The sequence below is a fragment of the Canis lupus genome, chromosome 3, assembly GCF_003254725.2.
Source record: "Canis lupus dingo isolate Sandy chromosome 3, ASM325472v2, whole genome shotgun sequence".
Classification (NCBI taxonomy): domain Eukaryota; kingdom Metazoa; phylum Chordata; class Mammalia; order Carnivora; family Canidae; genus Canis; species Canis lupus.
In genome coordinates this window covers 3,321,388-3,346,877 of record NC_064245.1, presented here as the reverse complement: position 1 = coordinate 3,346,877, position 25,490 = coordinate 3,321,388, and the positions used below count along the sequence as shown (strand labels likewise).

At 40.5% G+C, this 25,490-nt stretch overlaps 1 protein-coding gene and 1 long non-coding RNA gene across 3 annotated transcripts in view; one reads left to right on the top strand and one right to left on the bottom strand.

Annotated features, from left to right (window-relative positions):
* LOC112653583 (uncharacterized) overlaps positions 1-25,490 on the top strand; it is a 189,476-nt gene that overhangs the window by 59,934 nt on the left and 104,052 nt on the right. Inside the window, exon 3 of one of the 2 annotated variants that reach the window (XR_003132286.3) lies at positions 10,027-16,547. The exons of the other annotated variant lie outside the window; for it this stretch is intronic. This is a non-coding gene — a long non-coding RNA (uncharacterized LOC112653583). Of the gene's footprint in view, positions 1-10,026; positions 16,548-25,490 lie in introns of those variants that run through there. 2 annotated transcript variants of the gene reach the window in all.
* Positions 4,952-6,043, bottom strand: LOC112653582 (biorientation of chromosomes in cell division protein 1). The gene has a single exon (XM_025437824.3). It carries the CDS (start codon positions 5,900-5,902, stop codon positions 5,345-5,347), a length of 558 nt encoding a protein of 185 aa, XP_025293609.1. The 5' UTR covers positions 5,903-6,043; the 3' UTR covers positions 4,952-5,344.

Sequence of the window (25,490 nt, the reverse complement as noted above, 5' to 3'; positions counted from 1 at the left end):
CTAATCTTTTTGTAGCTCCTATAGGTGTAAGGTTAGATTGTCTATTTGAGATTTTTCTTGGTCCCTGAAGTAGGCCTATATTGCTCTGAACTTCCCTCTTAGAATCGTTTTTGCTGCATCCCAGAGGTTTTGGACCATTGTGTTTTCTTTTCTGTTTGTTTCCATGTACTTTTTTATTTCTTTTTTTGATTTCTTTGTTGATCCATTCATTGTTCAATAGCATTCTATTTTATTTATTTATTTATTTATTTATTTATTTATTTATTTATTTATTTATTTTAAAAGATTTTATTTAGGGATCCCTGGGTGGCGCAGCGGTTTGGCGCCTGCCTTTGGCTCAGGGCGTGATCCTGGAGACCCAGGATCGAATCCCACATCAGGCTCCCGGTGCATGGAGCCTGCTTCTCCCTCTGCCTGTGTCTCTGCCTCTCTCTCTCTCTCTCTCTGTCTGTGACTATCATAAATAAATTAAAAAAATAAAAAAAATAAAAAAATAAAAGATTTTATTTATTTACTCATGAGAAACAGAGAGAGGCAGAGACATAGGCAAAGAGAGAAGCAGACTCCATGCCAGACGCCTGATGTGGGACTCGATACTAAGACTCCAGGATCATGCTCTGGGCCAAAGGCAGACACTTTTAACTGCTGAGCCACCCAGACATCCCTGTTTAGTAGCATATTATTTAACCTCTATATATTTGTGGTCTTTCCAGATTTTTTTCTTGTGAGTGATTTTTAGTTTCATAGTATTATGGTCATAAAAATGCATGATATGACTGAATTTGTTGAGATTTGTCTTGTGGCCTAGTATGTGATCTCTTCTGGAGTATGCTCCATTTGCATTTGTAAAGAATGTGTATTCTGCTCTTTTAGGATAGAATGTTCTGCATTGTTCTGTTAAATCCATCTGGTCTAGTATGTTATTCAAAGCCACTGTTTCCTTTTTGATTTTCTGTTTGGATGATGTGTCCAGTGATGTAAGTAGAATGTTGAAGTCGCTTACTGTTACTGTATTACTATTGATTAGTTCCTTAATGTTTGCTATTAACTACTATATTTAGTTGGGTGCATAAATATTTACAATTGTTATTTCTTCATGCAACTTTTTTTTTTTTTAAGATTTTATTTATTTATTCATGAGACACACACACACACACACACACAGAGAGAGAGAGAGAGAGAGAGAGGCAGGGACACGGGCAGAGGGAGAAGCAGGCCCCATGCAGGAAGCCCAATGTGGGACTCTATCCTGGGATTCCAGGATCATGCCCTGGGCCAAAGGCAGGCGCCAAACCGCTGAGCCACCCAGGGATCCCTTCATGCAACTTTTGATCTCAGAGTCATAGAGATTACTTAATATATATAAAAAAAAAAAAAAAAGAAAAATTAAGGGCTGCCTGGCTGGCTAAGTCAGTGGAGCATGTGACTCTGGATCTCAGAGTTGTGGGTTCAAGCCCCATGTTGTATGTAGAGACTATTTAAAAATAAAATCTTGGGGGGAAAAAGTAATTATTATATTTCCTTGTTGGATTGTCCTCTTTATTATTGGTGTCCTTCTTTGTTTTTTGTTATAGTCTTTGTTTTAAAGTCTGTTTTGTCTGATAAAAGTATTGCTGCCCTGGCTCTTTTGACATCCGTTTGCGTGATAATTGTTTCTCTATCCCCTCACTTTTATCTGCAGATGTCTTTGAAATGAGTCTGAAATGAGTCTCTTGTAGGCAACATATAAATAGGTCTTGTTTTTTTTTTTTTTTAAATCTACTCTGTCACCCTCTGTCTTCTGATGGAGCACTTCGTCCACTTCGTCCATTTACATTAAAGGTAAGTATTAGTAAATATGTATTTATTGCCATTTTGTTACTTGTTTTTTGGTTGTCTTTGTAATTTTTCTTTAATCTTCTCTTGCTCTCTAATGGTTTGCTGGCTGTCTTTAGTGATGTATTCCTTTCTCTTTATTTTTTGCGTATATATTACTGGATTTTGATTTGTGCTTACCATTAGGTTTAACATCTTCCGCATATAGCAGTCTATGTTAATTTGATGGTGCTTTAAGTTTCAACCACTCTTCGCTCCTCTCCTCCCATATGTTAGGTATATGATGTCATATTTTACATTCTTCTATTTTGTGAATCCCTTGACTAATTTTTATAGATACACTTTTTTTTTTTCTTATTGCTTTTGTGATTCCTACTTTGCACATTCTCACTGTCTGTCTTCTCAAAGAATCCCCTTTGATATTTCTGTCAGGGCTGGTTTAGTGGTCATGAATTCCTTTAGTTTTTGTTTGAGAAATTCTCTCTCCTTGCATTCTGAGTAATAGCCTTGCTGGATAGAGGCATATTTTGCCCTTTTAGCACTTTGAATATATCATGCCCCTGTCTTCTAGCCTGCAAAGTTTCTGCTGAGAAAACCCCTGATAGATTTCTAGTATTTCCCTTGTATATACTTGTCATCTTTTCTCCTACTGCTTTAAAAATTTTTTTCTTTATCATTGCCTTTTGCCATTTTAATTACTGTGTCTTAGCGTGGACCTCCTTGGTTTGATTTTGTTGAGGGTTCTCTGTATCTCCTGAATATGGATACCTGTTTCCTTTCCCAGATTAGGGAAATTATCAGCTACTATTTCTTCAACTAAATTTTTTGCTCCCTTTTCATTTTTTTCTTATTCTGGGATCCCTATAATTTAAATGTTATAATGCTTGTTGGAGTTGCTGAGTTCTCCAAATTTATTCTCAGTTTGCATAATTTTTTTCTCTTACTTGCTCATCTTGATTCCTTTTCATTACTTTGTCTTCGTGGTCATTAATTCATTCCTCTGCTCCTCTAGCCTGTTATGTATTCTATCAAGTGTATTTTTTATTTCATTTATTGTGTTCAGCATCTCTGATTGGTTCTTCTTTTTTTTTTTTTTAATCTCTGTTAAGGATCTCATTGTTGTCCTCCAGTTTTTTCTCAAGTCCAGTGAGTATCTTTAAGATTTTTTAAATTTGTTTATTCATGAGAGACAGAGAGAGAGAGAGAGAGAGAGAGAGAGAGAGAGAGAGAGAGGCAGAGACACAGGCAAAGGGAAAAGCAGGCGCCACGCAGGGAGCCCGACGCAGGACTCGATCCCAGGACTCCAGGATCATGCCCTGGGGTGAAGGCAGGCACCAAACCGCTGAGCCACCCAGGGATCCCCCATGATCATTACTTTAAATTCTCTATAAGGCATGATACTTGTATCTATTTTGCTTAGGTCTCTTGCTGTAGTTTTGTCCTGTTCTTTCATTTGGGCCATATTCCTCTATCTTCTCATTTTGTTTGACTCTCTGTATCTTTTTCTGTTTTAGGATAGTCAGCTACTCTTCCTGCCCTTGCAAATAATGGCCTTATGAAGGAGTTCTGTAGTGCAGTGTCCTCTGTTCCCCATGATCTGGTGCTTCAGGGAGTGTATGTGTGTGTTGCCTATGTTCTGTGTATCCTGGCTGCTTTTTCCTCCAGTTCAGTCACCTGCAGAGGTCCTCTTTGCCTGTTGTGGGCAGTGTGTGGCCCTAGCCAGGGTGGAACGCATTTTAACATTGTGCATGCTGGTCTGCTTGCAAAATGAGACATGCTTCTGCCCCTGGAACCAACATCCCACAAAACACAAGGGTCAGAGTCGTGGTGTCCACAAGGTTTGCATCTGTCTCCTGTGGAGGGGCCCTGCAGCACACGGACTGAGGCAAACTGACTGGAAAGGGTGGGTTGGAGGAAGTGGGGAGACGGGAGGCTTGGTGTAACCAAGTTAAATAGCAGGTTTCAGTGCTGCCCTGGTTCCTACAGGTGACCATATGTTTATGCTGGAGCAGATGACAATAAAATGGCACCTGCCAGATCCTTTATTCCTGGAGGGCTCTCTTTGCAATCTCATACTCTTAGATGAGTACAGAGCTCTCCCTCCTCTATGCCCAGTTTCAAAACTGCTGCTTCTGTGCTATATCTGCATGGGCTGTTTGTCTGCTGTTTCTTTAGGGCAGGGACTCAGCTTCCTAACATGCTCTGGGCTCTTCCAGAGTTGAACCACTAATTTTTAAAATTCTGGGGTTTAAGTCCTGCTGGTTGTAAGAACTCATGAAATTCAGCCTCTCTTGCTTTCAAAATCAAATGTTAGGGGGGATCCACCTTTTCCTTGTGGGCTTGCCAGTGTGACAATCTGTTTCTTACCCTTCTCTATGCCACCGGCTTCCTCCTGACTGCAGAGAGTCTGTTAAGCTCCCAAACCATGTCTCTGCTCTTAATACCTTCTTCAGTATAGCCTCCTTTCTACTTTCATTTGTGGAGTTTGTTCTGTCAGTCTTTGAGTCTTTTTCTGGTTATTTATGCTGATGTGTTATCTAATTGTATCTGTATGAGGTTAGCTTAGGAAATTCAATTTCTTAGCTTAAGAAGTTCAAACACTACTACAACAGTAAGAAGAAAAGCAGTAAACGGATTCAAGCATTCTAAGCTTTGTTGACATTCTCTCTGTTACTAGGACTTCTTCATGGGTCTTACAGTTCTATGTTAGACCATGAAACATTTGCATACACGTCGTCTTTAATGTCACTTTTATCTTTTTTTTTTTTTTTTTTTTTTTTTTTTTTACAAAACTTAAGCCATTTATTGATCATTCAACTTTTCTAAAAAACATAAACATGAGAATAAAATAAACACACCCAAGATTCATAAGCCCTTGCAGGATAGGAAGCAGCCCTGGACAGAGAGCCTGCACATGTTTTTCCTTATACCTGGTGTCTGCACTTCCTCACATTCTAGGGTCCCATGTGTCGTCACCTCTTACAGAGGAAAAGAAGCCGAAGCTACAAGATTCATGTACAAGAGGGTCACGTCAACTTTAGAGCTATTTGGTGCTAATGGCTTAAACATTCTAGTTGACAAATAAGCACTAATACCTACTCCATGCTATCCTTCACTGTCATTCTTTGAAATTGCATCTTTGGAACTGATTATGTTCCTTCACTATAGCTACAGCCCCTCTAGGGATACCCAAACACAAAAACCCTAAAATCCACACAGTCTTCAAGTTCAAGTATAAAGGTTTGATTCAGGACAACCCAGACTGATGTAGTGTTTCTTTATACCTCTGTAGTGTCTACTGGGTGTCATCCCCTTTGACAGGCTGACCAGATGACAGCACAATGAGGGAGCACACATGGTCAACTCTGCTACTGCCTGTTCAATCTGGACACTGCCCACAGTCAGGGCTGCATGCTGAAATCAGTGATGACCTCGGCCTGTCTTCATTCTGAAGTTGTACTCTTAAGTAACCGAATCCATTTCTTCGCGGTTAATTCAATGGAGCTTCCAAAAGGTGTCAGACATACTCTTAGGAAGCATCCTGGGATGGAGCTGGGGGGTCCTGGCTCTCAGGCTCTGGAGGGGGCGCTGGCACAGCTTCTTTTTTCTTGGCCGCCAGGAACTCATGAATTGCTCTTTCTATCTGTGGTCTAAAGATGTGGTTTAGTTTGGGATCCACCACTTGAGAAATGATTCTGTCCACTCCAGCTTCCAACATCCCTGACTGAACCACACTCTGCCTCAGACCATTTCGCAACTGGTTTTTGTTCATTGTAGGATTCCATTCCTGCTTGTCCAGATGTGTTGACACAAAATTATCCACCTTCTGCCTCAGGTTTTGGTAAGCTGGCTTGGTGTCCACGTCGGCCAGGCAGTCCCGGCGGAAGCTGTCAAACAGGCCCCTGCTCTTGAGCTGCTCCACGATGAGAGCGATGAGCTGCGGGTCGCCGGGAGGCAGCGAGGCCGGGTTGATGGGGCCGCCGCTCCCGCCGGCCCCCGCCGCGCCCGTCGCCGACCCCGCCGAGGCCTGGCCCGCTCCGCCGCCGCCCACCGAGCCGGGGCCCCCGCCGCCGCCGCCGTCCGCCATGGCTGCGCCCCGGGACCACAAAGGAGACCGAACACGGCTGCTCAGGGGCAGAGAGCCTGAGTCGTGTAGAGAGGGCAGAAGCGCCCAAGAAGGAGGCGGCGGGGGAGGTGGAGAAAGGGGAGGCGGAGGGGGGAGGGGAGAGCGGGGAGGGCAGGGAGGGGGCGGGGGCGGCGGCAGGGGAAGCCGGCTCCCCACTTTTATCTTTTTTATGGTTCAGATATTCATCTATACGTCTATACAGGAAAAAAAAAAAGCTTTTTTTTTTTTTGTCCTTAAAAAAAAAATAAATAAAAGGGTCCTGGGCAGCCCGGGTAGCTCAGCGGTTTAGTGCTGCCTTCGGCCCGGGGCCTGATCCTGGAGACCCGGGATCGAGTCCCACGTCGGGCTCCCTGCATGGAGCCTGCTTCTCCCTCTGCCTGTGTCTCTGCCTCTCTCTCTCTCTATGAATAAATAAAATCTTAAAAAAAAGGGGGGGTGTCCTCCTACTCTCTAGTGTCTTCTCAGCCTCCTCACAGAGAAATCCTTTTTAAAAATCTGATCATATCAGTATGATTGTTTCCCTGCCTATATCTTCAGTCTCATCTTACACTAAAACTATTATTCTGTATCATGCAGGACTCCCTTCACAAATTAGATGATATAATCAAGTTGGACAATTTAAGGAGAGGCTAATAAAGTTATAGGCAGTGTTAATGGCTGGACCACCTGATGCCTGAGGGGTTAGGAGGGGAAAAAGTTACTATAATCAGGAGATAGTAACTGTATAGAAACATTGCCTGATAGGAGTGGTGGCTTTAGGTAGAAGGAGGCAGATAATACATGATTATCTGTCAGGGAATGTGCTAAGGAAACAATTAACTTATTCTCTTTCTACCCTCTAGTCCAACCTGGTGCCTCTCATTGGTTGAACTCAACTGAAAGTGAGGTCCAAAAGAGACCATTGTGACAGTGCATCAGCCTCCAGGAGCCCTCCAGAATAGGGCAGAGAAGGCTAGATAATGGGCAAGGGAGAAATGGAAGGTAGTTAGGATACTTAGTAAACCAGGAAGAATTTCAAATATAGAAAGTATCAAAGCAAAATAAAAACCACTTCATACATTCAGTAAAAAACAATCATAACTGTAATACTTGAACTTCAGGTGGAACAATAATTTACTTGATGTGCCATGTACAGTTCTAGAACAAGACTTTCCAGGTATCGCAGAATTCCTTTTTCCACTCTCCACAACTACAAATTCTACTTGGTTATACCATCATCACTAAAACTCCCCTTTTCCAGACATTGGGCCTTTCCTCATATCTGTGTTAGTCAACCCAATTCACAAATATTCTCTCACTAAGCCTGGCCTAACCACTTTGGAGATTGTCTTTTTCTTCTCCTTCCCCTTCTCTTCCTTTTCCTCCTCCTTCTCCTCACCCCTTTCTTCCTTCTTCTTCAACTATGTTTTGCCTCTGAAATATTTCCCTCTGTTTTTCTCCTAATAGAAGAAAAGTCTGTTAGTTTTCTTTTTTAACATGTAAGGCATGTGTTGTTATTCTTTATTTAAAAAAATTAAAAATATGTAAACAAAAATCATAAAAATATTAACATTGAAACGAAGTGAGTTATTTAGATGAACTTGATATACCTCTTTAAGAAGCTATCAAGTGTTTTATAAATATTTGTCAGCTATTTAAATTGTGGCATTCTTATGGGAATGACTGTATGCTTGTGCTGACTATAATTAAAGTATTTTGGAAATACTTTCATGAATTTTACTTCTTGAAATTTGGCAGATTAGATGTTCCGAAAAACTCTCCTGCTATAAGCACCTAGAAAGGCTGCATAAGGTCAAATACACATCTGTTAAAATTTATAGATGTGCTCACAATAAACGGTAGAAAGCTTCAAGTGTCAAAAATGGAGAAAGAGAAAAGCCCGAGTGGGAGTGGTGCCCACAGGCTGCCCTAGGGCATCTCAAGTCTTGAGGAATCTAGAGAGGAGAGATTTAATGGCTATGAGGGGAGCTGAGCCTAGGTATAGGGCCTTTTCCATTTGGGGAGCTGGAATTTACACACCTGCATGAAGTCCAGACCCTCAAAATGTCAGTACTCTTTTTCTCTGTAGAAGAGAATGATACCTTTTTTAAAAATAAAAACTGATCTTAGATTTGGGGGGAGATATAAAATATAAATACCAAATTCTGCCTGTAGGAGGAAGGCAGGAGGGAGAGTAAAGGAAGTAAATGCAATAATAAAAAAAAAAGGTACACGCAGGGCTTCTAGTATATCTGCAGTGTTTTACCTCTTGAGGTATGTGCACCTGAGTTTGTTAGACTTTTTTTATTTGTGAAATACTTTAGAATGAAAGACCATAAAGAAAAAAATGAAGTTACAAAGTAGTGAGTATGGTATGTCTTTATCAGGTGCGCCATGTATATGTGTAGAACTTCTAGAAGGATATAAGGATGTACTCTTAAATATAGACTAAGACAAATTGCAGAACAATTCATATAGTAAGATAACAATTTAAAACATGAATCAATATTATTAGTACGTAAAGATACATATCCACATAATATGATAATTATAAAGAGATCATATATACAACATGTGTGTATATATATGTATAAATACATATATATGAAGTATATATATAAAAAGAGATTGCTAAACACCAAATTAAGTATAATGGTTATATTGCAGGGGAGGGTGGGGAAGACATCTAAAAAGGGCCGGTGGGGAAGACATCCAAAAAGGGCCACACTAGATGAATTGAACAACTTTGGCAATACATGTCTCTTAAACTGAGTGGCAGTGCATGAGTTTTAGTTACGTTATTCCTCATTCCCCTTTTTGTTTCTTAAATATTATAAAATATACTGTAAAGCTTTTTTTTTTTTTTAATATCCCACCTATTTACTCGTGAGAGACACAGAGAGGGAGAGAGAGAGAGAGGCAGAGACACAGGCAGAGGGAGCAGCAGGCTCCATGTAGGAAGCCCAACGTGGGACTCAATCCCGGGTCTCCAGGATCAGGCCCTGGGCTGAAGGCAGTGCCAAACTGCTGAGCCACCTGGGCTGCCCCTGTAAAGCTTTTATAATGAAAGATTTTGGTGTCATAATCTCTCTGAACAGCACTTGGGCATGCTTGTGGCCCTGAGGAAGTGCTGATATTCTGATACCTTTAGAGACTGATCACTTCAGCTCAGAATACCTCTTTGATTTTTTCCCTAATGCAATGATTTATTTTACTAATAGTATTTATTGAGCTTCTACTATGTCCTAGTCCCTATTTTGGTTGTTAGATATATCAATGATTAAAACAGACAAACTATAATCTAGTAATATCAGATTCAAACAATTTCAAGAAAGTCTGGACTCTCCAAGAAAAATTGCTGAATAGACTCCCTTACCTGCTGTTAATGGGGTTGATAGATGGTTGGTAGAGAGTGCTGGATGGTTTTTGGGATTCATTTCTGAGAGTGCTATACATCCTCAAATAAACCTAGAAATCTTGAAATCTTGATTAAATCTGTATCAGCATTTGATAAAGTGTACCAATAATTACCATATCACACATTATTTGGGTAGACTCATCAGGCCTGGAGTACAACTGAATTAGAGTTAACTGAATATTATGCATTTTTCACTTACCAGTTGTCCTGATAAGGTAGTCTCGATATTGCTATGGTTTAGATTTGCATCCTAGAAAATAGGCAGGAATCTGCTTCTGAACCTGAGAAGTCACCATTGCCCTCCCTCCCAAGTATTGATTATGGTTTCTTTGTACCATATTGTTGACTGATTACAACTATCTTTTTCAAAGGAGTCATGCCCTCTTGGAAGAGTAAAAGTCTACTTGCTTGTTCAGTCCACCTATCCTTGTCACTTAACAAACCACCCAAAATGATGCCTTAAAACATTAGTCATTCATGAAGCCCAATATCTGTGGATTAGGAATTTGAACAACACTCAGATAGCCCTCTCTTCTGCCCCATGGAGTCCTGGTTGGGTCACTCAGTTGTATTCACCTAGTAGCTACTTAGATTTGGAGAGTCCAAGAAGGATTCATTCATATGTCTGGTGCCTTACTTGTATTGATTGGTGTCTGAGCTCATTTGGGCCCCTCTCTTTCTTTTACAGTTTCAGGACTTCTCTACATGAGCTCTCCACAGAGTAACTGAACTTCTTACATGGTGGCTCAAGACTCTAAGAAAGTGTGTTCCTAGAGGCAGGAAGTGCAAGCTACGGGTCTCTGAAGATCTGAACTCCATATTGGCATAGCCTTACTCCCAATGTGTTCTCTCAGCCAGAGCAGTCACAGAAGATCGGATTCAAGGGTAGTGGATATATCTTCCTAACATACACAGGAAGAATGTTGATGAATTTGTGACAGTCTTTAATCCATCATATCATCCTTTTCCCCTATTAGCTAGTGAAACTGGGCTAGAGTCATTGGTATTCTTTGTCAGGGCTTCATACATAAGCTTAACACACTGAGATAAACAGAACTCCGTCTAAGTAGAATAGGTCAAAATGGGACTCATGCATTAAACTCCTTCTTAGGGTGCCTTTAACCAGAAGAAGGCAAGATAATGTCATGTTGGGCAGCAGGTTAGGCAGTTAGCTGGAACAATGACTCAACAACCAGGATTTAGAAATTAGAGCCAAAATGTCATCCCTACATTTCACTTCATTCCACTTAATGAATACTTTTTCAGTACCTACTACCTGCCAGTTACTACTAGACACAAGGGTGAGATACTTGTTCTCATGGATCCTATAGTCTGTTGGAGGTTAACAGTAAATGGGTAAATTATTTAGTAATCTACAAAATATGACAGATTTGGCAGGGAGTGAAAGTCTCTTGGTGGTCAGGAATAACTCTGTAGGAGTGGAAGTTTAGTCTGATTATCAGAGCAGTACAAATGAGCCAGTGTCAGAAGGAAGTACATTCTGGAAAGAGAAAGAAGTAAGTGCAAGGTAAGACAAACAGGATGAAGGGCAGTGTGTTTGGAGCACTATGAATGATGGGAGAGTTGTTGGAAATGAAAACAGAGAAAGATGGAGAAGTCAAATAATTGAGGGGCTGGAAAGCCATGGTCAGGAGTTTGGGTTGTATTTGGAGTATAAAAGGAAGCTGGTAAAGGAATTCGATTCAGCAGAGTGGTGTTACTTGATTGATGTTATAAAAATACCTCTAGCTACTGTGTGCAGAATGGACTGTGAGGGCATAGGTTAGTGAACCCTGTGTGTGCGTGTGTGTGTGTGTGTGTCCCCATGAGAAATGAAGGCTGGTTATTAATGATGGAGATGGAAACAGTAGAGGGATTCTAGAGATATTTAGGAGGAAACCCTAGTAGGGTTAGGTGATAGATTGGAAGGGTACAGAGGAACAGGAAGACGTCGAAGGGAGAGCTAAGTTTCTGGCAGCTAGGATCCACTGTCAGCTCACCTTCTCACCCAAGTTAGGACAGAATATTTAGATCATTATTTTCACTCATCACAAGCTTGCTTTTGAGAGTGAGGCTTCTGTATCACCATGTGGCTTCTGTAAATGCTACAGCAGTGAGCCCAGAAATGTTCAGAGACACTAAATATATTTTCAAAGTGCCTTTCAATCCACTAAGGGAAAAAAAAGAGGGGACATGCCTTCCTAACCCTTTCACTGTCAGCATATTAGGCTGAGCCAAGAAACATGAGCTTTCCCCCATGTGAGTGTCATAGAGCATCTTTGAAAAGAAGCTAACCTGATTATGAAAATGAAGTTGAGAGACTCAGGCTCCATGGGAAACTATGACTTGTTCCCCTGACACAGAAATAGCTCCAGGATACCTCACTTCCCTGCTGCATGATGCTGTTCCTCTTGATTTATTTTCTCAGATGAAGGAACATTGAATGATCACAACTCTAGCTTTGTGCCATCACAACCAGCTTTCATCAATCATAGACTCAGACACTGGACCGAACAAGTTGCCAGAAAAATATCTGAGTGAGAATTATTTTCTGGGGGTATCTTTACAATTCTTTCGATTGTAGTTTATCATTCTAGTCTGAGTAGGGGTGAGTTTGGACACCACGATAAAAAAAATAGGAGTTATGGATAGGCATACCCTGAAGACACAGCAATGGAGGGAAATGAATGTGCTCCACTAGCTGGGAAGTGCTTAGGTTCAAATTTTCAGCCTGCTTAGCTTCACTGCTTAGCTGCTTGTTCATCTCCCTTGTGTAAAAATGTCTATATTCATGTGAGCAACTCGTACAAACAAATCTAGGGATCAGAGTCAAAGCACTTTGATATTCAAAACTCTGTGGTCCTTTGCTCTAGCCAGTAAATTTTGCTTTGACTGAACTGCTTCTCCAGCTCTTCACGTTCAGCAATATGCTCTGCACAACTTACAGCAAGATGTTCTAGAATTATCTCTAAATCAATATAAAATGAGCACAAAAAAATAGAAATTTGCAGCCAGTGTCTTCTGTTCTGTCTCACCTTGCTAACAGTTCTAAAGACCTTCAGTGTGCAGACTAACTATCTGGCACGCAGGACCACTGCATGGAACACCACCAGTAGACATTCATACTGTATTGTCTTTGAGTCCCAGCCACTGGATAGTTAGCCGAGGGGTGGTGCCTTTCACCTGTCCCAAGGAAGTTGTGGAATGAGGCAGCCTTGTTGCTCACTATCCATGAATCATCTCACCAACCTACTAAAAGCGCCCTTCCTGCCTGTGGCATGACCTGTAGGGCATGACCAAGAATGACCTCCCAGCATTCTTGGGCTTACCCAGCTACAGACTTCGCCCAGATGGTGCTTCTATAACTTATGACTTGGCTTTTGTCCTGTTGTACTAGAACTCTACCCTAAGCCCCACCCAGCTCTTTTCATTCTCTTCTCTAGGGGACTTGGAATCTGTTTCCTGTAGCCACCCTGTGTTCTCTAGCACTTGGCTAGAGGCTTGGCTCAGCAAGCATAATTTGCCTTAGTCTACTCCAGAAATTCTTTCTGGCAAACCTCATTTGTCAGATCCAATTAACACCAAGGCCAGGTGTGCTTCCCCCTAGAACCCTGTGACTCGCCCTCTGTGAATTCATGCCTAGCCTTGATCCTGCCATTTTGGGCTTATTCCCTCCTTTTGTAGGATCACTTTTGAGGATCAGGTGGGCAACACTAGAAATGACATTATTCCATTTTAAATCCATATCATTGGACATCTAAGTGTGGGCAGAGTTACAAATAACTTCATTTAAGACCCTCTGCCAGCTAAGTTTTTTTTTTTTTTTAAGATTTTATCCATTTATTCATGAAAGACACAAAGAGAGAGAGAAAGAGAGAGAGAGAGGCAGAGACACAGGCAGAGGGAGAAGCAGGCTCCCTGTAGGGAGCCTGATGCAGGACTCAATCCTGGGACCTCAGGGTCATGCCCTAGGCCGAAAACAGGCACTCCAACTGCTCAGCCACCCAGGTGTCCCTGGCAGCAAAGTTTTAAAATTTAGTTGATGAAACATCAATAAATGCCACTATTTTATTTGTATTTGAAAGGACAAGTATTTGGAAGATAACTTCTCAAGATTGGATCTGCTTGCATTGAGTCAACTAATGACATAAGCTTCCTACACTGTCATTCTCTCCTTTCTGTCCAAGCTCTCCTATCTTTTCGCCCCAGAGAACCCTTAAAAATTTGGACCAATGGAGGAAGTTAGATATAGGAGATGCAAGCCACAGGTTTTTTTAAATTGTGGTTTTCCTTTGTGGTAAGATGAGATCTGCCCTTGTCTTCCTAAAATGACCCATAATACTCTGGACATAATGAGTTCTTTCTGGGAAATAAACCAAAACTTGAAATTTGGATTATTTTAGAGCTGCACTCCAGTGATCCAAAGAAAACAATGAATTGAATATTTGCAAATACTGTAATGTGACTTAGTTACACCATTGTAATCTAGATACAGATTTAAGACACATGGAATCCCTATGCTCCCTGGTGGCCCCCCAAGGGTGACATCACTTGTTATGAAGTTAAGAGGGAGTAGCTCAAAGAATGTAATGGAAAAATCCCAAGTGCATATGTAATTGGTTATGAATCTCAGAAACTTCACTCTGTTTACACTAGGAAGACTGCACATCTTTTAGGAATCAGGAGTCTTTTGTTGTTACCACAAAACTATCTGTTGAAGATCCTGTTCCTCTTACACACCCAGATTTTGTTGTTTAGGAACTCAGACCTACTGAGCATGGGGAAACTTCAGCCACAGCCTTTTTGGCAGGAATGGGAGTTGGGATATCTAGGGATGAGGAGTAAAACCCCACCACTTATGTCTAACAACCTCTTCGCATTTTCACAGTAAGAGGGTTTGGGTAAGTGTCCAAAGACTGTTTCCCTGATTGTGTGCAGTAGACACTGCACAGTGAAGAAAAGCCCTGCTTGGGTGTCAGACTGACTGATCTGAGTTTAAACCCTGACTGTTAGTGACTGTGTAACCCTTGGAAAATGTCTTGATCCTCCCCGAGTCTGTTTCCTTATATGCAAAATTGGGGATAAAAATAACTATTCTGCAAGAATTGTTGTGAGAATTGAAGATAATTACTATTTTTCATGTTTTCAACAGAGTAGAAATTCATAGCCAATAATAGCTGTTGTAAATATTTGTAATTGTTATTACTACTATTATTAACTTATCTCCCTCTTCTATCACCTCCTTCTGTGAATTTCCTACAAATTCCCCAGTGACAGGGAAGTTAAGTTCTGAGGAGCATTGTTTATTCATTTATCTTCAGGTTGTCTAGCCCCCAAACTTACTGCAAACTGCTGAGAATTCCTCAGCCTGATGCACACTCCACAGGAGTCTCCCTACTCGGAAACTGAACATGCAGTAGCTGTCTTACTTCACTCACGTTTGCAGGGCCCCCTCTCTCAGGTTCACAAAGCCCCAGAGAGCATCTGTAGCTCCACTGTAGTAGTTGAGATCAGGCCACCAGCATGAAGCACTGTGTCTGTTCATGGGAGACGGAGTCATTGTTTGTGCCCTGAATAAAGGACTTAGATATAACAAACAGTCACTTATTTCTAACTTTTAGTAATTTTTATACCATGTTCATAACTCTATCTTACGACCGTAGATTTTAAATTGATAGATTACTTAGGTGTGCAAAAATGTAACTTTTTTATATCTCCATGATTTAATTCAACTAACTCGGGACCCTATCGTATCTTACCATTTCTTCAGATGTTGGAAAAAATGATTTTGGTTTTGTAGATTAAAGGTAATTTAGTCACTTTCAGTTTAAAATTTCATATCTCAGTTAATTATATTCAGTTCAGGGTTTAGAGTCACACAATCCAAGGTTTGTGGCCTTTCTTTCCATTCCCTGATATGTATGATTCCATCAGGGTAGCACATCTGGTCTACAGACCAGCCTCAGCTCTTCAGCAGCTTCCTTTGGCTCTTTAGGGATTGGCTTCTGAAGCACTATATCTGCTGCTAATGTATCTGGTCACACCTGCTTGGGGAACTTGGACAGAAATATGGTGCTGGCGTTTGTTGTCCCTGCCAGAGCTTCTGGTGACCGGTCTGTGTCTTCTGCATCTCCTCATCCTGACTGGGGCCTGTTTTATTCCTCTGGCCCTTATGGCCTTTCTCAGTACCATTTAAGGAAGGCATGAACTTCTGGATGACTGCCATATTGTGCTGAGGTCTTCTCCCTGCTTAAATATACCCTCCTACCTTCCTGCCCCACTCCATCCACCCTGTGACAATGCTGGCACACTGAGAGGAAGTCTCCTTTCACAGATTCAGACAGCAGGTGGGGCAGAAAGCTCTGTGTTCAGCCTACTTCCAAGGCATCTGGGATTATCATTCTCTGCATTCTTCCTTAGACTGAGGCCTAGGGGGTGGGGAATATTGCTAATTGCTGTTCTGATTGCTCTTCTTCTTATTTTCCTGCTAAAAGAAACCCAGTTTAAAAAAAAAAAAAAAAAAAAAAGAAACCCAGTTTTGTTCAGGGTATCAATGTGATTAATATCAATATTTACCTTTTCAGATTTCCTTTCACTAGGGATGGGCAATAAGATATAAATGGGATAAAAAGATATAAATGGAAAAAATTGGATAGCCTTCACAGAAGCTATTGTTTCCAGGATTTAAAAAAAAAATTAAAAGCTGATGTGTGTCTTTGCCGTTGCCTTTTCTCCTTCTTGCTTATTGGAATGCATACATGACAGTAGAGTAGCCACCTTGTAACTGGCAATCCATACGCTAACCCTGCAGTAGGATGCTGAGAGCAGTCTGGACCGTTGATAAATTACTTATCTTCAAACCGCTTGTTAAAGGGGAAAAAATAACCCTCTATTTACTTAAGCTGTCGTGATCATGTCACTTGTACATGTAGCTAAAAGCAATAAAAACTGATCAACTTGAGCACCATATATATATATCCTAGTCTTGCCATTTCTAAATATGCGTGGCCTTCCAGCTTTCACTGGTACCAGCAGACTAGCAAGTGTTTTTATTGATGTCCTATGTGTCAGGAAACCACTGTTATATCATTGTGGGGATATAAAACTTCCTTAGATTCCTCAGTGCTCCTGCAAAAACTGTAGTCTCCTGAGACATAGCATTTTGTAAAGGATACAAAGATGGAGAATATGGGCTTTCACTTCCCCTGGACACATTTTCGCATGCCATAAGTATTAGATCTGTAGCCATTTATTTTTCTAATGATGTAGCTAATTGCTATGATCTGAAAGGATAATAAAACTTCTCTTATCTCCCCCAAAGCCAAACATCCTGAGATAGGCACCTAGGTTAGCTCCTAGGAATTTATATATAAAAAGAGATGAAGCCAGGACCTCTCTAGGTTGAAACACTCCAGGCTTTCTGACACCTAGAGAGATTTTATTTACAATCCAAACAGTTCGGGTGAGAACCCAGCATCATTTCCATCCCCAAAAGATCAGAAGTTTTTTTGTTTTTTTTCTTTCTCCTCCTATTTTGGGGAAGGGCATAGAGGCAGCTGCCTCTCTCCTGTGTATACATGGAGAAAATCCATTATTCCGTGCCCTCTACCACCGAAGTTAAAAGATTCCGTGGCTCTCATTGAGAAGTCTGGGGTATCGGTGTGGGAGACAAAGGCTGTAATGTTATTCTGGTTGTTGATCTGGTTGTAGTAATAAAAAACTCTTTCCTCTGCCCAGAAGCCTCATGTCTGCAGTATCCACATATAAAAAGTAGGTAACTGTGCAAGTGGCATAACCAGTCCCCCAAAACAATCACATCTGTATCCTTACTACTCTGTGGTCTACTTTATAGCCTCCATTCTTTTTGATTTCACTAAGTTCAGGCTCATTTAATACTGCAATTTCTTCTTGTTCTAAACAGCCTGACTCTTAGACTCTTGTAGGAAGTGGACTTTATGAACTTAATTTGGAAGTCCGAATAAGAACAATTAATCTTTTGTCTCTGTTGCGCTCTTTCCTTATTCTGAAGAAGGCCTTTAAAGAAGTAATCTTACAGGAATAAAATATCTATGGTACAATATTTCCAAATATGAGCCTGTTGTACTGTTCTGTGTTACCTAGTATGACATTATCTTGTTACATGATGTTGTAATCTTTCATGATGTTGTAAATTTAACCTCTTGTGAGACTTCTTCAGAACCCCGGTAAGTAGTACCTCTACTGACCTTATTGTTCACTTTGCACTGTGCATTTCCCTCTGTCTCTTTTATAGTGTCTTTCTTGCACAGACATGGTACTTTTGCATCTTGGAATGGTGTAATAATGTGTGTCCATCAACCTCCTTATCCTTTTTTCCTTCAAATCCGGTGGGTTAAGTGGCCACAAATTCTTTGATCCACTTCTCGTTGAGAAATGAGGACTATTTTCCTTCCCTCTGTGCACCATCTATGATAGCAACATAGAATAGAGCAGAAATGACACTGCACTAGTTTTGGGGTCAAGGCCCGAATAGACCAGCTACTTCCACTTTATAGGAAACAATCCTGCAGCTTGGAACCACCATGTAAGCAGCCCAGTTACCCTGCAGTAAAGATCATATGGTGAAGACAAGGAGTCCATGCTTACGCTTCTAACTCTCCTTGCCAAGGCATTGAGCATGTGAAGGAGAAGTTAACCTGAACCTTCCAGCTCCGGTTGAATACCCGAGTGACTCAGATGATGTCTCGTGGAATAGGAGAGCTGCTCAGCTGAGCCTTACCTGAATTCCTAACCCCTCCAAATTATGAGCTATAATTAAATTGGCTGTTGTTTTAAAGTATCAATTTTAGAAGGACTTTTTTTTTTTTTTTTTTTAATAGAAGGACTTTATTACACAGCAGTTCAAACCAGAACACCCAGGCTCATCGCTGTCCTTCCACTTTGGCACCAACATCCTTTTTTCCCCTTTTCCTGAGGACAGTCTCATAGCATCCCCAACATTGATTATATACAAATGCTATTTATTATGATAACAGTGTTTCAAGGAACCATATAGAAAGTTAATTGCCAGACAAATTGCTTAATAGCAGAGGATGTGAATTGTAATAATTATGTTTAGATATCTTTAGGATCTTGGTCTGTCTTCTACTTGGTGAGACATTGTGTTCACTCAAGTAGATTTTTTAAAAGCCCTAATCAACACTATCATTGCTTATGCTGATGAAAATTTTGGTATTAATAAACCTTAAACAGCCTCAGGGTTTGATTTCTTTTCCATTTAAATCTGTTAGGATTCATAAAACAGTTATGATTAATGCAAAGAAATACATCCAACATACAATGATGTAATTTTTGTCTAAAAGCTTAAGAAAAAAATAACATAAAAAATTTAAGGTAGAATCAAGATTGAGTACCTATACTTCTTAGAGGGATTTAGAGAGATGAGAAAGGAGGAGGTGAAGAGGTTGCAGTGTCTTTGTGTGGTCATGTCGTTTTGGTTTTTCTTTTTTTTTTTTTTTTTTTTTTTTTTTAAATTTTCATTTATTTATATTAGTCACAGAGAGAGAGAGAGAGGCAGAGACATAGGCAGAGGGAGAAGCAGGCTCCATGCACCGGGAGCCTGATGTGGGATTCGATCCCGGGTCTCCAGGATCACGCCCTGGGCCAAAGGCAGGCGCCAAACTGCTGCGCCACCCAGGGATCCCTCGTTTTGGTTTTTCTATTAAAATTTTAGAACCTAAGTTCCTGGACGCCTCTAGCAGTGGGTATTGACTCGATCAGACCCAAGCCCCCTTGCTGTCCTGAGGTGAAATTCATATATAACATAATCTGTCTCTGCAATATTTTGAAAAAAATACAGCACCCTAATTTTAATATAAAAGAAATAAAAGGAAATAATTTATAATATAGTATTTTAACATGAAAGAACTTGAGCTCCATAATACTGCAAGAATAATGAAGACTCAGGTGCTTACGCACACAGATACAAGCGCTGTGATATTGACAGCTACAGGTGATTGAGGTGTGGTGTACTGGTGACTCAAATACCACAGACATTGTTGCCACAGGTGATAACGGTTTTTTGGAATGATGAACAGCTATTGATAATAATACTGAACAAAAAGTAAAATTATCCCTTAATTTATATAGTTACTGCATTCTGATTTTTAAGATTCCATTGTATGTTAAAAGAAACCTCATTATACATTAAAATCATCCCAACTTAGTTTTCCTGAGTATCCGATGGGATATTCAAAAGTCATGTGGCCAAGAGACATTTCTCTATTATGTAAGATTGTTCAACATATGAATAATATCCAGCACCCCTGCTCCCTCCATCACCATGATGAAGAAATTTTCCTCCATAAATTTTGTAAAAGCTCACTAGAGTAGGGTTGCCAGACTAAATCCTGGATGCCTTATTATATTTGAATTTCAGAGATACAACAAAACATTTTTTCGTATAAATATGTCTCATGCAATATTTGGGACATACTTAATAAAAACAATTATTGTTTCTCTGAAATTAATATTAACTAGGCATCCTGTATTTATACTTGCTAAATCTGGCAACCATACCCTAGATGGAGGTACCAATCTCTTGAGAAACTCTGCTCAGCATACTGCTCTCAGGACCTCAACATCTGGAATCATGACCCCAGGGAACACTGAGAATCTCAAGAGAAGAGGCAACATAGGGTGTGAGACACAGCTTCCCTTTGTTTTATCACTGCCCGCAACACACAGAAGTTCTCTAACACCGGACACTATTTTGGGGGGTTAATCCAAACTTGCCTATGGCACTACATTTGTTTGTAATTCAGTTGTCTATGCTAATTTTAATTTAAAGGAAGTCACAAAGGCATCCAAGGCTGAATTTTTCTAAGAAACCATTGAAAACATTTCCTTTGTGAGGAGAAGGGGACAGTTAACCTGTCATTGATTTTCATGTCGGCATCTTTTTCTCTCTGGAGATAATGAAGATAAATAGAGAAATAACATAGCAGTTTATTGGATCTTTTGCTATACATATTTCTTCGGAATACCAAGTACAGATGTGGGTGATATTAAAAGGAGGGAGGGGAGAGGGGGGATGGGACAAAGGTGTACATGTCTGTCTCTCCTATATGACTGAAAGCTCTTCTGAGGAGAGATGTCATGATTCTTACTCATATGTTCCCCAAAGGTGACTTGCATAATACATTGTAATGGCAGAACTTCAGTTTCTCTCTAATGTGACAGAAAGACTCAAAGGCACCAGAGTAAAGTAGATCTATATTAAATAACAAAATGATGTATGTGTGCCTGAAATATATTATTTTTAAAGACCTAAGAAAATTTTGGAGCAAATTTCCTCGATTTTGTAGATGAGGAAAGTAAGATTCAAGAGATCTTAGTTTCTATGAATAATAAGTTGGAGCTGGAAGCCAGGCCTCCTGAAAATGTCTCTCAATTTTGTTTTTTTAGAAATATTCTCAGAAGGTTGGAGCCCCAATTTGCCCACAATAGCAGCTGTTATCACATACACATACCCATTTTTAGCTTTCTTTCCTTCCTCTCTCATATCCTCATTCCGTGTGATCACTTCTAAAACAAATACTTATACTCAGTTTCTCATCTCAGAATCTGCTTTAAGGGGAACCCAAGTTAGGACAAGGGTGTGTAATGATATAACTTTCTTGGTTATTTTTTTAAAGATGTTATTTATTTATTTGAGGGAGGTGAGGGGACGGAGGGAGAGGGAGAAGCAGGGAGCCCCATGTGGGGCTAGATCCCAGGACCTGAGCCAAAGGCAGATGCTTAACCACCTGAGCCACCCAGGTGCCCCCTTCATTAATTTTTAACCTGTTATTTTATGCACTATTTGTAACTGGTGAATTCTCCTACAGAGATCACAGTGCTTTTATTTCATAGACAAAGTGTGGTTGTCATTGGGGCTATTGACAAATGTTCTGTTTTTCCTTTTTTCTAATTTTCAAGTAGACTGCATACCCAGCATGTAACCCAATGCGGTGTGAACTCACTACCCTGAGATCAAGATCTAGGCTGAGTTCAAGATTCGGACATTCAACCAACTCAGCCACCCAGATACCCTGTTTCTCCTTTCCCTAAGCATATAGAGGATCGCTGCCCCCTCTCCCAAGACAGGAATGGCTATTTGACTTGATATGGCCTTTGTAATATAAGTGGAGGTGCTATATCTTTAAGAGCCAGTTCATGGCTTCTCATGTTCACACTATATATATATATATTTTTTTTTTTTTTGATGACCTCCAGTGATCCCTACACCCTGACATTCATATCCTTGTGCAGTTCCCTCCTCTTGAGTATGGGTTTTTCTGCTAACTTGATACTAACCAATAGAATATAGCAAAGATGATGGGCTATCATTTCCATTATTATATTCATTAGATTGTAAATTCCATCTTAGCACATTCTTAGCACATTCTCTTACATGCTGGCTTTAGTGAAGCAAACTGCCATGTTTTGATTTGCTCTGTGGTGAGGCTCACATGGCAAGGAACCAAGGCCCCATTCCAGCTACCTGCAAGGTACTGAATCCTGCCAGTAGCCACATACACTGGGAAATGGATCCATCCCCATTCAAGCTTTCAGATGAGAGCTTTGGCTAACATCTTAATTGCAGTGCGGGACCAGGTAGCTTAGAACCCAGTAAAGCCATGCCTGGATTTTTGCCCCAAAGAACCTGTAGGATGCTAGTGTATATTGCTTTAAGCTGTTAAGTTTGTGGTAATTTGATACACAGCAAGAGAAAACTAGTTGGCAGTTGTGGCAGTACAGAGATGTAACCTCCTACAAAACCGGGTCCCAGTTGATCTGGTGAAAATGTAGTGCTATTGAAAAATAAAACTTGGGGGTGGCCCAGTCAATGGAACATGTGACTCTTGATCTCAGGATTGAGCTTGAGCCCCATGTTGGGTGTAGAAATTATTTTTTAAAAATAAAATCTTACAAAAAAGAGAAAACTTTGGTATTTAAAACCACTGTGGTTTAGGAGTTGTTGCTGCAGAATAGTCTGGCCTATACCTGCTGAATTATAATGCAAGTCTTTTGCTCCTCCTGCCCGCACCCCCCCCCCCCCGCCCCCTGGTTATCTACATTATTAAATAAAGAAAAGATAAAGCTGTGATATATGATAGTCACCTTGAGTTACACAAAGAATAGAATTTTGCATGGGACCAAATTTGCTTAAAAAACCTTCTTCAAATTAATATTCATCTATAATAATCTTTGTCTTTCTCAGCTGCTGGTTTTAATGTAACCTCATCAAAGTTAAGACCTATTCAAATCTCATCTTTGACATGCAAATACCCTAATACTAACGTGCTAATATCCTGCCAAATTTCTGAGTAGTTGCCTCAAAACCTAAAACAGCTAGTTCTACCCTTGTTGAAAATAACAACAACCCAGCATCTTGCTCTAGTTTGGTGATTTGCCTTTTTGACATTTTGCGTTTAGCAGGAGGTTAATTAGACACAATTGCAACACTGCTGTGCTGCCCTGGGGCACAACACAAAGGGCCAATTTGGAGACAACTGTATCTTGGAACCCCTAGGAGGTACCAGCTTGAAATTTCCAGCAGGTTTAAAACTGAATCTTCTTTACAAATTTAGTAGCTTTATTGGAAACTTAGGTCTGCCGCATAAACCGTAATTGGACTAAAGTTTTCATGGCAATGATCTGCTCAAGGACATAATGAAAAGTCAACTTTTCGATGTGTTTATCTACTTTTTGACTCCTAGGCACGATTGGAAATGCTAATATCCAGATGCCCTTCTACAGAAAGAAACCGAGGGCTTTTAATTTGAATTATGGAATGCAGTTTTTTCTGTCCCCAAAACTAACTCGCATGATTAGCCCACCAGTGCAACAGAAAGCAAATGTAAACACGGAAAGTGAGTCTGGTAGAGACAACTGCTTAGCTCACTGGATGCTCTAAGGAAAGGAAGAGGTAACCGCTCCTGGGATTTGCGGCATTTTCCTCAGTAGACAGGCAAGCCTCAGGCTCCCACCTGCCAGTCCTTCGTTACCTCAGACACTAACCCTGAAGGCCCTCGTCCTTTTGGTCAAATGCGCCTTCCTTCCTCTAAGATTCTGCTTAGGTCAGGTCACTTTTCCCGAAGAGTCGAATTGACCCACTGAAATCAAGTCATTGGAGGATTCGGAGCTGGATTCCAGTCCCAGACCCGTCACTTACTCATTGCATGAATTCAATCAAATTACTTTAGCTCTCTAACTTCATTTTCCCCAAACGGGGTCAATGCTTTAGAGGTTGTGGAGATTAGGTGAGACAGTAGCTGGAAAGTCCTTGGCCCCCAGCTGGGTGCCTTGGTAAGAGTTGGAGTAATTTTTTGTACCCCTAATTCTATTTAGCAGTTAATTAGTTTGGCCTTTGAAATCTGAAAAAGTGCTAAACTTGTCATATTTGTGTCTTGCTCCTTAGCTATTTTCTAAGTTTCAAAAAACAAGGACAAATTGTCATTATTCTTTAATCCATCCAACTGCTAACACACAGTAAGAGCTGGCCTTGCAGTGTAAATGGGAAAGCATTTCTCTCACGGGTGACCTGGACCTATCACAGTGCCTGGCCCTCAAGAGTGACTTAATATATTGAATGATTGATGAGACACAATTGAAAGGTCAGAGAAGTGCTAATTTCAGTGACCTTGCTAGAATATGCCAATTTCACTAATGTGTATTGTAAATGTAAGCATTTAAAATGAATACCTTGTATTTTCAATATCTGTGGCAGGAGGCATTCAGTTTGCTGGGCTTTATAAATTTAGAGTCATTTGACTTGTCCCTGTATAAGTATTTTCAGACACACTCCTGTATTAATTAAGTCTGTTTTTTCAGGGATCTTCAGCAGTACATGCCCCATGTATTCAGGCATGAAAGGCAAGATCCTCTATACATATTCATACATTTGGAGAGGAGATTTGGAGCTTCTCAAGGGAGGGTAGAGTTGTGGCAGGAAGCTGTCAGGTGCTTGAGGCTGTTTTTCTCTTCCAAGGAGAAATTCTCACACTGGCCTTTTTTCCAGATTGTACAAAGGAATACACACATCTATGAAACTTCTAAGACCCAGAGACATTGCCTTGAATCCAGAATAAACTCTTTAGTGTGTAGCTAAGCAGGACTAGTGAATAATACAAGGATTCTAATATATTCCATTGCTGCATTAAAAATCCTTGGAAATGGAATTCGAATAACACAGAGAAATTTAAAGGCAACTTCACTGCCAGGAATTCCTGTCAGCCTGCAACTGCTCTGAGTCTGAAGAGTCCCCAAGCGTGATCCACAACGGTCTGAACAGGTGATGGACTTTACCTGAAGGCACAGATTGGCTGATGCATGTTATTCCTGTGTCTTTATGCCCTGTGTGGGTAGTATATTTGCCCTCTGTGGGTAGTATATTTGCCCTCTTTGGGTAGTATTTTTGCCCTCAAGTTTTGCTGAAACTGTCTGTTTATGGTTGTATTTTAGTACCAGTTACTTGGCAGCAAATGTATGTCTAAGAGAGAGAGAACTTGTAGTTCCACACTTTTGCCACATCTCTCCATTTTCATTTCCCACTTACATTCTAGCCTTTCTCAAAGGACCCTTAGGTATGTCACCTCCTCTCTGATGTGAACAGATGTGAAGTCTGCACATGCGTAGTACTCTGCACAAATGTGCTGCTCAGGATGTCTGCTTGCTACTGTCATTATAACCTGCACCATGTGTTCTATTGCATGTATTACTGTGTATGTTGTTATTGTGGATTTTTTAGTAAAGTAATCTTGACATGAGTAGTTTTTAAGTGGATGTATCAGGTGATAACAAATACTATATCATCACGACAATGAAAATGATGATGATACTGGTTCTTATAGTAGTTGAGGTTATCTGGGTTGTTCCATTAGTTAAGACATAGGATAAACCGTAGTTACAAAGAGATCCCAAAATACAGGGGCTTAAATTAGATAGAAGCTTCTTTCCTATTCATGTAATAAGCCAGAAGCCCACATCAGTGTGACTAAAGGGGTGGTTCTACTCTATGTGTTCATCCAGACACCAGGCTGCTGGGTTAGCCCAACCATCCTTAATATGCAACTCCATCTCTAGGTCCAACGCAGCTCCTCTGGTTGTTGCCATTTCCCCTGATGGTGG